The sequence below is a fragment of the Budorcas taxicolor genome, chromosome 12, assembly GCF_023091745.1.
Source record: "Budorcas taxicolor isolate Tak-1 chromosome 12, Takin1.1, whole genome shotgun sequence".
NCBI classification, from domain to species: domain Eukaryota; kingdom Metazoa; phylum Chordata; class Mammalia; order Artiodactyla; family Bovidae; genus Budorcas; species Budorcas taxicolor.
The window spans coordinates 15,983,144-15,997,013 of record NC_068921.1 but is presented as its reverse complement, the minus strand read 5'-3'; the positions used below and the strand labels follow the sequence as shown (position 1 = coordinate 15,997,013).

The following is a 13,870-nucleotide window of genomic DNA, read 5'->3' as shown; positions in this document are numbered from 1 at the left end:
TTGAGCCGAACAGCCCATCCCGCACGCTATGGCTTCATCAATGCTAGGTGATGAGAGAGCAAGACAGACAGGAGAAAGAGGAGGGAAACAAAGAAGGAAAAAGGGAGGAAACAAAAGAGAAAAACAGATGATAAAGGAGGCTGAGGAAGGAGGAGACAGGAGAAAAAAAAAGAAAAAGAAGCCAGATTCATAACTGCCAAAACTTGGAGGTAGCCAAGCCGTCCTTCAGTGGGTGAATGGATAAACACACTGCAGTACATTCAGACAACAGAACAGCATCCAGCATTAAAAGAAATGAGCGCTCAAGCCATGAAAAGACACGGAGGAGCCTTAAACGCTGCTGCTGAAGTGCCTGCCTACTGTATGATCCCAACTATATGACCTTCTGGAAAAGGCAAAACTGTGGGGAACCGTAAAAAGATCAGTGGTTGCCAGGGGTGAGAGGTAGGGAAAGATGAATGAGCAAAGCACAAAGGCGTTGTAAGGCAGTGACTATGCTCTGTGTATTCATGGTAGATACGTGTCATTACACACTTTACCCAAACCCATAGAATGTATGACACCCAGCGTGAACCCCAATGTAAGCCATGGCTTTGGGTGATAGGCGTGGGTCAATGGAGGTTCATCAGTTGTAACCAGAGTACCCTCTGGGGGAGGGGAGGGGAGGTTGATAGTCAGGGAGGCTGTGGGGGGTGTGGAGGAGGGGACGTATGGGAATTCTCTGTACATTTTGCTGTGACCCTGTGCTGTGCTCAGTCAGGTCCAACTCTTTGTGACCCTGTGGACTACAGCCCACCAGGCTCCTCTGTCTATGGGATTCTCCAGGCAAGAATATTGGAGTGGGTAGCTGTTCCCTTCCCCAGGGGATCCTCCTGACCCAGGGATTAAACCAGGGTCTCCTGCATTGCAGGTAGATTCTCTACCAGCTGAGCTACCAGGAAGCCTGCAAGTGCTCAAAACAAGGCAAAAAAAAAAAAAAAAAAAAAGCCCATAAAAACCGCCAAAGAATGCAGAGCAGGCCATGTGGTCAGGCCCCAGCCTCCTCAGGTCTTTATTAGTTTTCTGAATTGACCAGGCTGCTCATTCTGCTCCTGCACTGGGCACCAGCTGGTAGGGGGCAGGCCAGGCGCCCATGGGGAAGGCGGACGTTATGTGGTGGGGGTGCCCCAGCCGGGTGCCTCTGTGCGCCTGGGGAGGGTGGGGGAGCCTCAGACCCTGCTGGGCTTCTTGGGGTCCTTGCTTTTGGCCGGCATGAAGGCGTACAGCTCCTCGATGAGCATCTCCATCCGGGCAGTGACCTCGGTCACCGTGTCGATGACGAGCTTCTGCTGCAGCTTCAGCTTGTTGTTCTCCCACAGCGCCTTGTTCTCCTCCTGGAAGAGCCTGTGCTCCTCGCGCAGCGCGTGCAGGGCCCGGTTCTCCTCCTGCAGGAGCCGGTTCTCGTCGCGGAGGGCCTGCAGGCTCTGGTTCTCCTCCCGCAGGGCCTGCAGCGCTTGGTTCATCTCCCGCAGCAGCTCCAGGGACTGGCTGCCGTCGGGCAGGCCCGAGCCCCCCTTGCCCACCTCCTCCCCGGACTGCGCGGACAGGGTGCTCACCATCTCCCTCAGGGCCCGGAGGGTCTTGGAGTCTTCCGGTGGGGCCGGGAGGCCCTTGGGCTCCTCGAAGGGGGAGGGGAGGCCGGGGCCCGGGTCCGGCAGCAGCCCGTGGGGCTCCTCGTGGGGCGAGGAGATCGGCTTGATCTCCTCGGTCGAGGCGGTCTTCTCGTCGGGCTGGGCCCAGTAGGCCTTCCTCTGCTCCAGCAGCTGCTGCAGGGCCCGGTTCTCCTCGCGGAGGAGCTGCAGGGTGTTGTTCTCCCGGCCGCGGTGCGCCTGCAGCGCTGGCTCCTTCTTCATCGCCTCCACGGACGGCGCGTTGTCCTTGTGCAGCAGCGGCGACGAGGCCCGGCTGTCGTCGCGGCCCAGCGCGGCCTGGTGCTCCTCCCAGAAGACCTGCAGGATCTTGTTCTCCTTGCGGAGCATGCGGTTCTCCTCGCGCAGCGCCCTGTTCTCCTCGCGCAGCGTCTTGTTCTCCTGCAGCAGGCACTCCTTGGCCAGCCTCTTGTGGTGCAGCTTGTGGTGGAAGGACGAGGACGGGGAGAAGTAGGGCGACTGCAGCCGGCAGTTCTCGCTGACCCAGCGCCCGTCCTGGAAGACGAACATCTCGTCGCTGAGCTGCACCCGCGGCGGGTTGTAATCCAGCTCCAGGTCCGCCTGCGACGTGGGGCGCTCCATGGGGTCCAGGGGCACCGACGAGAAGCGGTTGAGTGGGTAGGAGTGCTGGCTGACCACCCGACGGCTCAGCCTGGGCAGGGCGGCCTGCCGGGCACAGCGAGGGGTGGGGTACAAGTTGTGGAGCCTCAGGAAGGGCTCGGCTGTGCCCCTCTGCGGGAAAGAACAGGGAATCCCAGGGTTAGCAAAGAGAGGCTGACTGCACCCGAGGCCTGCTGGCCATGTAAGAGGCCCGAGACCCCATAAGAAACCCCGTCTGGGAGTCAACCAGCCACCAAGGGTGCTTTTGCACTTGGTCCGGTTATTCGTGGCGGCTCTATTCTATGGTGGTGGTGGTGGTTTAGTCGCTCAGTTGGGTCTGACTCTTGCGACCCCATGGACTACAGCCTGCCAGGCTCCTCTGTCTATGGAATCCTCTAGGCAAGAATACTGGAGTGGGTTGCCATTCCCTTCTCCAGATTCTATTCTATAATGTCCCAGCAGATACAAAATCAGCTAATACTGAACCAGGACTCAGGGCAGACACACAGCGTTAGGTTCCTGCCAACCTCCAGCGGGCCACATTTTCCTCAGCTGACCAATAGGCAACTTTTTCTTCTGTTGAAAGACACCTTAGTTAAAATGCATTTTGATTCATTAACCTTGAACTTGGGGCCAACAGCACTGTAACTCCTGCGGGAAGGAAGCTTACCTAACACACGTGTTTTCTCCGTAAGGGATATCACTGCCTTCTTGTGGTTTAAGGAGGGCTAGACAGCGATTCAGCAGTATGCTTGAGGGCCACTTTAGACAGTGAGATCACCAACAAAGAGCACAAGAGTGTGAAAACAGTGACACGAAACAAACTGTGGAAAGGACACTGTTTCATAGTCAGAGCTGAAACAAGGCGCCTAAACTGGAGACGTGTGCATCAGGTAACTCAAGTCATTCACCCTTCTGTGAGTGTCCATGATAAACCAAGAAAGTGCCACAAGTATTGATCTGGAGGTTGCAAACTAGTTTCAATGAAAAAAAATTAGGCAAATTCACAAACATGGAATCTGTGAGTGATAAGAATCAGCAATATAGCATGGAGGTTTTAAAGGAATTAATGTTGGGAGTCAACCACCTCTGAGTCCTGACCCGGTTGTCGGATCAGTTACAAGAATATGGACAAATTATGTGAGTTATCATGCTTTCAAACTGGAGGAACTGCACCTACTGCCTTGCTGCATAGAAATACTTTAGAATTAAAAGATGATGTATGAAAGCACTAAGTTGGGGCTCTTGCATACTTCTGTCATCCTACAAGAAGAATAAACATCATTCTCCTGCTACCCCAGGTGGACCCACAACTGGCATCCCCCTAACAGTCACTCAGATCATCCAAGATGCCAGTGCCATTGCTAAGCCCCACTTCTCCCTGGCCCTATTCGGGCTCGTCCTTCACTCTTCCCCACCCCTGAGTCTGTCCTCTTAGCAGCTCCTTAAACACCGACACACACAGTGCGAGGCTCAAAACAGAGTCCTGCTGATAATTTTGGAAAGGAAAGGCACCGCCACAGTCGTGTCACTGACCATGGGAGCTGAACATGTAGTGAAAACATCAAAGGACGCTAAGGGATTCATAAGGAGGAATCCGTGAGGGTAGCCATGCACCTCGAAACCACCCCATAAAAAGAGGATCGGAGTCAGAGAGCTTACCTCCGACAAGCCAGGAGCGGCCGCACTTTTCAATACAGCGTCATCTCAGTGCGTTTTAAATGCAGATTTTGGAGCCTCTGCTTACAAGCCTGATTTATACATTCAGTCATCCATCTGTGTTTCTAACCAGCTCCCTTGGGCGATTCTGGCTTCCAGTGGTCAGAACTGCTCTGAGGGTTGTAGTGTTAGGCACTCAGTCGGGGCCAACTCTTTGCAACCCCATGGACTGTAGCCCACCAGGCTCCTCTGTCCATGGAGTTCTCTGAGGGTTACACCAGGGCTAAACTAGGCCCAGAGTTCAAGACGGGGATCACGCAGATGCTTTAGCATGAAACTAGAGAACTCGCTCACCTTCTCCGAGACCCAGATTTTCACTAGCACAAAAGAGAGTCAGACTCTGTGATCTTAAAAGCACCTTCCAACATTGAAAGTCAGCAAATGGTACCTGTAAAATGGAAATAATACCATGTGCTCTGCTTAGTTCACAGCACCCTTACGAGGACTGAAAAGAGATAATGAATGCAAAAGTGTTTTTAAAACTGCCAGGTGCCATAGAAATGTAAGGTATTGTTATTGAGAAAAGGAGATTTCACTAATGGGGGAATTCTGAGATGATTCATAAAGCAATGAACAGGTGGGATGCCTCCTGGAGAAGAGGTAACAATTGCAGCAATGAATTTAAATAAAAATAAGATCACGGGAGCTGCTTCTAAATACACCGAAAGCATTTCATCCAAGTACATTGCAATGCTCTCCAAATATTAATTTCTCATTTCTTCGGTTATTTTCACAATTTTACAGATAGAGAAGATAGAAAGCAAGTCAGGTTATTTGCATTATATATATAAGCATATATAGAGATACATAATTCGTTCAGTGTATAAAGTTGGTTAGAATTCTTTAAGACCTAAAGAGCTAGATAAATAGAAGGCACAGTTCTATGCTATTAACTTTGCAATAAGCACATGTCATTAACTTTGTAAGGATGTGCTTAATCTTCCAGAGAGCAAGGGTGCAGGGACATTCCGTGATCAGCACATTATTTACTTTAAATAAATCCAGCCTCAGTAGTTTTCATCTTTCTCAACTGGAGAAGCACACTGGCTCTTGGGGCTGACCTGTGATCCACATGAATCCCACTGTGAAGAGCCCAGACCATTTCTTGTAAATTGAAGGTGGCTTGATCCCAGAGTGCTAAGGAGTCAGAGGTCATCTTCATCCTCCAAGGGTGAGGCAATAGAGGGCTCCATCTCAGTAGTAACATCCTGCTCTCAAGGATGTTATTATGGAAAATGTAGTTTTAGTCAATGATTTATATTCCCATCATGAGAAAGAAAGGGAAGTTTTGTGCTAGACCCTGGGCTAAGTGATCCATCCACTGAATTCATTTAATCCTCACAACACTGATTTAATAAGGTGTTACTATTTTTCCCATTTTACAGATGGATAGACTGAAACTCAGAGAAGTTAAATAACCAGCACAAGTTCCACTTACTCAGTCACAAATCCAGTTCTGGCTCCCTGAGCTTATTTATGTGAAGCACACATACGGGAAATCTCCATGAATTTAGCAAAGGGCTTCCAGTACTTGGGGACTTTTTATTGTGGAAAAGAGAGAGGATAGTCTCGGACATCTCCGTGTATCCATGGCCCAGCTTCAGCAGTTATCAAGTCAAGGCCACACTTGTTTCATCTGTAACATCTTCCAGTTTCAGAACCACTCTTCTGCCGCTGGGTTATTTCAAAGCACAGACATTGTGTTGTTTTATCCAGAAATAAGTCAATGTGCATTTTTTAAACAAAACCACAATACCATTATCTTCCCTTTAAAATTTAACAGTGATCCCTTAATGTCAACAAATACTGATTCAAATTTTCCCAACTGTCTCATTGCTTGTTTATGATTGATTTTTATCAGAAAGATACTCTTTTTGATCCAACTGAACAACCAAAGAGAAATCGCTGGTGCTTTATACCTATTCACAGTATCCTTTATGGCCTTAAAAGTATCCTACTTAGTCAGCTGCCTGTATTTTATATCCACTTCCTGAACTGGGTAGCCAAGGGATTTCCAACTATCCTCTCAACATAAAGGCACTAAATAGAAAACTTAACACATGGTGGCAGATCCCTCGTAGTGGGCAGTCTGGGTATTTGGGCCCTTGTCCTTATGCACGCCATTGCGTGGCCTCGGTCACATCCTCTCACCCTGTGACCTTGGTCTTCACTTCTGTGTCATGGAAAGGTCAGTGGCATTATCTCTAAACACCCTCTTGTCTAACTTTCTCTGGTGCAAGGAATCTAAGTTTGTAAACTGGCATTGCCGTGACCCCAGCAGTCCTCTTTTTATCAACCTGGCTTACATAGAGTCCCCTGCCTTACGTGGCCAACACTTCCCAAGCAGCCCCTGTGCCCTGTTTCATGCCTGGTAACCGAATCCAGAAAACACTGACGGCCTAATAGGTCTCCTTTACCTTCTTAACCAAGAGAACAAACCCTCCTCTTATGACTAAGTCTTTCTATTCTTCCTCTTCTCCCACACAGGACCCAGAAGGTGGCCAAGTCTAGCATCGTTTCATGGCCTAGTTTCTTAGAAAAAAGACTTATTTTAAAAATGTGATAGTCGTGTATTTATTTTAACGGGCATTAGGAAAATATACCTATTTTTATCAAACCCACAATGCTATGGATAGGGTTAGGATAAGCCAAAATAGAGCAACTTCTGTTCTCTTTCTGAAAATGAGAGGATGTAAAGAAAAACAACAAATATACAGGCATTTCAGATATACCAGGAATCATGTTTAAACTCTGGGAAGATGCTGAACCAAGACAAATTCTTTCTTTCCCATATTTCCCTGCTTCCAATCAGACCTAACTGGACCTAGTCCGCAAAGGAAAGCTCTTTCTTGGCCTCATGCAAACTCCTCACCCTAATCAGTTCCTACTTTAAACATTCTTGCACCAAATCTTCCTCCACATTTATGTCAATGAATCAACTAACACACTGGGCATTTGTTCTCAGACCTGCCCTCAGGGAACTTCCAGTCAATTTGGAAATCAGTGCATTAGCACCCACTATTTCTTGGTGTAAAGCCATTAATTCTCATAGGGGCACAGAGGACTGGACATCATAAAACTAAACAGAGTCCCGGCTCTGTGCTGTAAGTTCATGGTCTTCACAGAATCACTTGACTTCTCTGCCTCAGTTTCCGTATCTAGAAAATGTGGGCGCTAGCAGTCCACGGGGTCGCTAAGAGTCGGACACGACTGAGCGACTTCACTTTCACTTTTCCCTTTCATGCATTGGAGAAGGAAATGGCAACCCACTCCAGTGTTCTTGCCTGGAGAATCCCAGGGACGGGGAGCCTGGTGGGCTGCTGTCTATGGGGTCGCACAGAGTCGGACACGACTGAGCGACTTCACTTTCACTTTTCCCTTTCATGCATTGGAGAAGGAAATGGCAACCCACTCCAGTGTTCTTGCCTGGAGAATCCCAGGGACGGGGAGCCTGGTGGGCTGCTGTCTATGGGGTCGCACAGAGTCGGACACGACTGACGCGACTTAGCAGCAGCGGCAGCAGGATTCAGAGACACCCTCTATGTTTGCGCAAGCTGTACAATGTCCAACTCTAGAGGATGCCAGTCACAACTGGTGTTGCAGTGCACACCCTGTGCAACCACCCACAGCCACTTCACTAACATCTGCCCTATTTGTTTCTGAGGTTTCGTTGCAGAGTTCAAAAATAAAGGAGAATATGTGACATCTTCTTTGTTTATAGGGAGCTCCAGACATGCAAGAATGGTGACTGTGCATTCAGAGGAGAGGTCGCTTAGCATTTCCTTCAACTGTATGTAACAAGGTGAAGGAAGTAACACAGAATGACTACTAAGTGATGAAGTGCTGACTGATTTCCATATTCATACGTAATATCTTACTGAAAAGAGCTACCACGGGTCTACTGAGGCTCACGTAGCCAGCAAAGATTTAAAACCAGGATACCTGACTCCCAACTGCACGCTCACTCCAGCTCTTCACAACGCTCGATGTTTCATTCTGCACGTGTTATGCTTTCATTACTTTGCAGCGGTTTTCATACGTCCTGTCCCATCTTCTCCCCAGATGAATAAATTGTAATCCTCTTAGCACAGTCAACTGCCCCTTACTCTTTTGACATCCCTAGTTCTGGAAATCAGAGCAACACGTTTCACATACAGTGGCAGTATAAAGAGTCCTTGCCAATGTACTCGTCAACCAAAGTGCACTGAGGGGTGAGGAGGAGAGATTAGGTTGAACTACACAACACTGTCGGAGAAGGCGATGGCCCCACCCCCTCCAGTACTCTCGCCTGGAAAACTCCCATGGGCGGAGGAGCCTGGCGGGCTGCAGTCCATGGGGTCGCGAAGAGGTGGACATGACTTCACTTTCACGCATTGGAGAAGGCAATGGCAGCCACCCCAGTACTCTCGCCTGGAAACTCCCATGGGCGGAGGAGCCTGGTCGGCTGCAGTCCATGTGGTCACTAAGAGTCGGACACGACTGAGCGACTTCACTTTCACTTTTCACTTTCAAGCATTGGAGAAGGAAATGGCAACCCACTCCAGTGTCCTTGCCTGGAGAATCCCAGGGACGGGGAGCCTGGTGGGCTGCCGTCTATGGGGTCGCACAGAGTCGGACACGACTGAAGCGACTTAGCAGCAGCACACAACACTGTTACATCATACTATTTGGGCTCTCCAAAGAGATGACCTCGTTTGCCGTGATATTTTCAGTCTGTTTGGTAAAGCAATGTCCACATTTCAATCCACATTTTAAATTGCAGAGCAGTTGCATCACGGGCTTCCACCCACATCCACTTACGTAGCCCTTAAAAGAAGCTGCCCTCTGCACACAAGCTTGCTGGTTGTCCATGTCACCATCTTGAACCTATAATCCGATGAGGGTAGAGGCCTCAAATTTCCAATAGCTTTGGGCTTAAAAGTCCCATCTTTGGCAGCTCCTGTGAAAGTCATTTAGCTTCTCTGAAAGTCACCTCAGTGGCTGTGTCTACTGCCAGGGGTTACTGTGAGAGGCCAAGAAAGTGGTTACTAAGGTGTCATCAAGACCAAACAGAGGGCCAGTTCTCCTGGTAAAGCTTAACCATTCCTGGCCTAAAACACTAGAGCAAATCCTAACTGTCTTTATGAAAGAATGTGACAAAAAGTGAGCGTCTGCAAGCACTCAAGCTACTTGAGATACCAAATCCCAGACCCCCTTAGCTGACATCTGAAGCCAGCTCCTCAGTAGGTCTCCTCAACCAGTGGTATCACAGGCTTGGTTTCATGGGCCAAACTAATCTGCCCCTTGGGGTCACTGAGCCCTGAACCAGAGGTCTGGGCCAATTAAAAGCCCCTGGAACACCCCTCAAAGTTCTCCTCAGCCTCGGAGGTGGGGTCTCCGGCAGCAAGACCCAAACCCCCAGCACAGCCTGGCCCGGTTTCCAAGAAAGAAAGGACAGTTTCTTCCTTGACATGTAGGACATGCCCTCATAAGTGGGAGAGGAGAAGCGGGGGGGCTTCTTCATGGAAGAACGGGATACAGGAAGGAAGCAGGAGGGGAGAACGCGTGGCCGTGGGGCTCATCACATCTTCCATCGGGTCACCTTTGTTAGGAAGGTGACCCAGAGACGCTGCCCTCGGGAGCAAAGTGCTCCCAGCTGTGACCTAAGGAAGGTGCATCAGTGCTAAGGACGCAGGAAGGGCCCTGGGTACCGAGAGCTCCCGCTCAGATGCCTGAATCCCACCTGTGGCTGAGCTCCATCCTCAGCATCAGCCCTGGGCCTCCCTGGTGGCTCAGAGGGTAAAGAATCTGCCTGCAATGCAGGAGACCCTGGTTCCATCCCTGGGTCCGGAAGATCCCCTGGAGAAGGGAATGGCAGCCCACTCCAGTAGTCTTGCCCGGACAATCCCATGGACAGAGGAGCCTGGCGGGCTACAGTCCATGGGGCTGTCGAGTAGCAAACGTGACTGAGCGACTAACACGTTCACTCTTCACTCTTCATCCTTCTCCCCAGCATCCATTTTTAAAATACACGTGGTACTGGAAGGAAAGTGCATGAAATAACCAACTGCATGCTTCGGTCAGATCACCAGCCTTTTGGTGTGGCAAATGGAGCCCACACAGGAGGGATGGTGGCTAGAAACGGGGGTAGGGCTAAGGGCAGAGGGGAGGTAATAAGACCAAAGCATCTTTCTGAAGCTAAGGGGTATCTAAGGAATAGGACCTTCGGGGATGGAGCTTTTGAGGTTGCTGGCCTCCCATCTGAAGAGTTGGGGAACAGAACTGGACAGTGACTTGCCAGTTTAGTTGCCAGGCACTGAGATTCTCTGCACTTCCACAGACCAGAAGAGATGTCCAAATGCCCTCAGCAGACTCCAAGTCTGTTGACCAAGTTTTTTTTAAAGCCCTGCTTTTGCCAGCATTACTGAGGGTTATGGTCAGAGAATATTCAGCCCTCTGGGGTTACATTTCAAGCCTGGGGAAGCTGAGACCCAGAATATGGTGGAAGGAAAGGCAGCTGCTGCTGCTGCTACTGCTGCTAAGTCGCGTCAGTCGTGTCCAACTCTGTGCAACCCCATAGATGGCAGCCCACCAGGGTCCTCTGTCCCTAGGATTCTCCAGATCTGCCACTAATTTTCAGACCAGGTGACAAGGCTGAGTATCACGATCATATGCTTAAATCAACTCCACTCCCGAGTGCCATGAGAAAGTCAATGTTGGTTTTAATAAACGCTAACAGATAAGAGGATAATTCGCAGGTCAATGTAATTGATTTTGATAGAATCCTAATACTAACAGCAAAGAGGCTAAAGATGTCCTCTCTCGTCATATGTGGTAGTTTTAGCTAATTGTTTAACACAGAATCTTCTGAAATCTTCCTCCTAACACTTTTTCAAACTGGCAGAGCTACAGGCATTGTCAGCCACAGATTCCATAGCTTCTAAAGAACAAACCCAAACAAAGGGGATTGAGAAAAAGCAACAGAGAGGGACAAGGCGGGGCCCTGGAGGGGCTATGGGACCCCATTCTGACCTGGTGAGGAGCCTTCATTAACAATCTCACAGGAAACAGTGCCTTTATGAGATTCACAGAGAGCGCTCACTGGGAAAATGGGAGTGCTGGGGAGAACAGAACCGGTAGGTACAAAAGGAACGGGGGGTGGGGGGGGGGCGGTGGGGGGGGGAGGGGGGGCGGCGGCGTGCAGAGAACTTGGGAAGGAAGTAACTAGGGAAGGCTGGCAAGTTAATACGCTGGAGAGAAACAGATTAGAAAACACAAATATTTACTGTGAGGAAGGAAAACTGGAAATCAATAAGACCCAAAAAGACCTAAGGGTGATAACAAATAGAGAATCACAGACATTTGCAATGCAAATGAGAAGCGTTCAGGCAGGGTTGGGAGCTGGTGGGGTGCAGAGGCACTTTCTGGAGACACAGAGCTGCTCCTGCAATTCCTTCTGGAAACAAATGGACTCAGTCTCAGAACCAGAACGAAGCAGAATGTGGCAGATTCGTGCAGGGGCTTGGCAGTTAAGATGAGGGGTGGGGAGGCACCCTGTCCTAAAAGCCAGGGAAGAAGCAGGCGGCATGTGCCCAGCTTGTGGCAGAGGACGTGGGCACTGACCTGGCTTCAAGCCTCTAACTCCAGCTCCGCCATTACTAGTGGACTTGCTGAGGTTCCCAGTTCCCAGTCCTTTGCAATCTCTCCCTCGCTCTGCATGGCCCAGGGCCCCGATGTGACCAAACCAGTGCACAGTCACTCTCCTTTCTTCCCCGTGTGACCCAGATCAACCCTTCCCCTGCCACCAGCCGTAAGCCTCTCCTTTGGGGAGGTCCAGTCGGCACACTGGTCCCTCTCACAGCCCGCTCAGATCATCTAAACGCACAGGTGCCCCTCTATCCCCAGACAGAAGGAAATGGCAACCCGCTCCAGTACTCTTGCCTGGAGAATCCCATGGACAGAGGAGCCTGGCGGGGCTACAGTCCATGGGGTGGCAAAGAGTCGGCCACGACTGAGCGACTGAGCACGCTTCCCCCAGAGTGTGCCCAGCGCATCCTGGCAGGGATCTGGAACCTGACTCAGGACTTGTGCGCCTCCGGAGTACCCTGGACACTCATCTGCCCGTGTGTGGCACAGGCAGCAGGCTGAACTCTAATTTCATGCCTCCAAGGCCCCACTGGGGAGTCAACCCTCTTTCCACACATCCCTGGACAGAGCTTTCAGATCGTTACCTCTGCGTTGGATTCCTCCACCCTACATTTCAGCCCCTCTGGTTGCACCGCCATGATCTTCCCGCAGGGCCTTAGGTGACTCTGGAGAAGCAAGGCTGCCCTCTTTGTGACATAGCAGCAGAAACAATCCAATCAGGAGGACCCCTCCCAGGAAACGGCTGCTTAGCAGAAGGAGAACTGAGAATGTCCAGCCTGTCGCCTGTGCGCTGGCCTCCATTCTGACCCCCTCAGGCTCATCCCCCTTACGCTGTGTCCCTGGTACACGGCAGGCCCTAATTCTCCTGACCCCTCCACAGGACCCCAGACCCCTCGGTCCATGTCCCAGGTTCATAGGTCCGGGCCTATGCCCTTGATCCCAAGTCTCAGTTCTAATCCTCTCCCCAGAAGTCCAGAGTAGTGCACAATGTGCGTGTGTGCTAAGTCGCTTCAGTCGTGTCCGACTCTTTGCAGCCCTCTGGACTGTAGCCCGTTAGGCTCCTCTGTCCATGGGATTCTCCAGGCAAGAATTTTGGAGTGGGTTGCCATTTCCTCCTCCAGGGGATCTTCCCCACCCAGGGATCGAACCGGGGTCTGTTGCGTCTCTTGCATTGGCAGGCGGATTCTTTACCACTAGTGCCCCCTGGTGGTAAAGAAGCTCCAAACGCTCTAATTTTGAAAAGATTGTCACAGAAACTTCTAGTGGTCGGGCTGGACGGTCTTACCAGATCAATGAACCCACCCTCTCATCTGACGGGAAACCCAAGACTCCGAGTGACTGAGTGGACTGCCCCTGGCACACAGCTGGCTGGCAGCTGACCTGCAGCTAGAATCTGAGGCCCTGGCTACCACTGACCTGCAGTATCTTGCTAGAGCTTGGAAAGAGAGGGGTTATTCCGGCCGAAACTGAGAGGTTACAGCCTTCAGTGTTCATCCCTACCTGAGGTAGAACCACATTGATGGGAATTTCTAGGCTTTCAGATCTGGTATCTCTTTTTCTTGTAAAATTTGGCCTCGAGTGCTGTGGAAAAGAGAAAATAGGCAGATTTCTGTTTTCCAGCCCTTCGTCTGAGCCTCAGCTGCTCAACTGCGAAACAGGACTTCCTGCTATTCACTTCTCCCCTCCTGTTAATTATGTACCTTACAAGAACGTGAAGATGGTGTCTGATAAGATGCTTCATCAGTCTCTGAACAGAAATTAAGACAGGTCTATACAGTTGATGACAAAGCCTTCTGAAAGTCTTTAGCTACTAGCTTTCCTAAGATTACCATTTCTAGCTCAAGGAAAAAGCCATACCAACGTTAGGTGCCAGGTATAGGTCCTGTGCAGAAGTTGGTCACCAAAACACTCAGAACATTCCAGAGGTGACATCACAGAACAATACGGTCTTTTTCAAGGCTCATGGTCTCTCTCTGAGCATCACAGGTGGGAATGAGGGGCCTCCTGGCCAGGCATCTGGTTGTGTCCACGTGGCCGGTCTGGGTCGGTGTGACACACAATAGCCCAGACACTGGACCCCTGTTTGGTCATCCTGGCTGACATTTGCAGCTCCACTGCCAGGCTGGACTGGGACCCCTTTCCTCTCTCCAGAGGTGGCATCTTCTACTTGGATTCCTCAAGAAGCAAGAAACCCAAATGGAACTCTTCCCAGACCAAGAGAAAAACAAATGGAGTCT

At 50.4% G+C, this 13,870-nt stretch overlaps 1 protein-coding gene across 1 annotated transcript; it reads right to left on the bottom strand.

Annotated features, from left to right (window-relative positions):
* Positions 1-1,208: 1,208 nt before the first annotated feature.
* Positions 1,209-13,565, bottom strand: CBY2 (chibby family member 2). The gene is made up of 3 exons (XM_052650343.1): positions 13,491-13,565; positions 13,134-13,214; positions 1,209-2,420 (listed from the first exon to the last, which is right to left on the bottom strand). The coding sequence occupies exons 1-3, from the start codon at positions 13,563-13,565 to the stop codon at positions 1,209-1,211; spliced, it is 1,368 nt and encodes a 455-aa protein (XP_052506303.1).
* Positions 13,566-13,870: the final 305 nt, after the last annotated feature.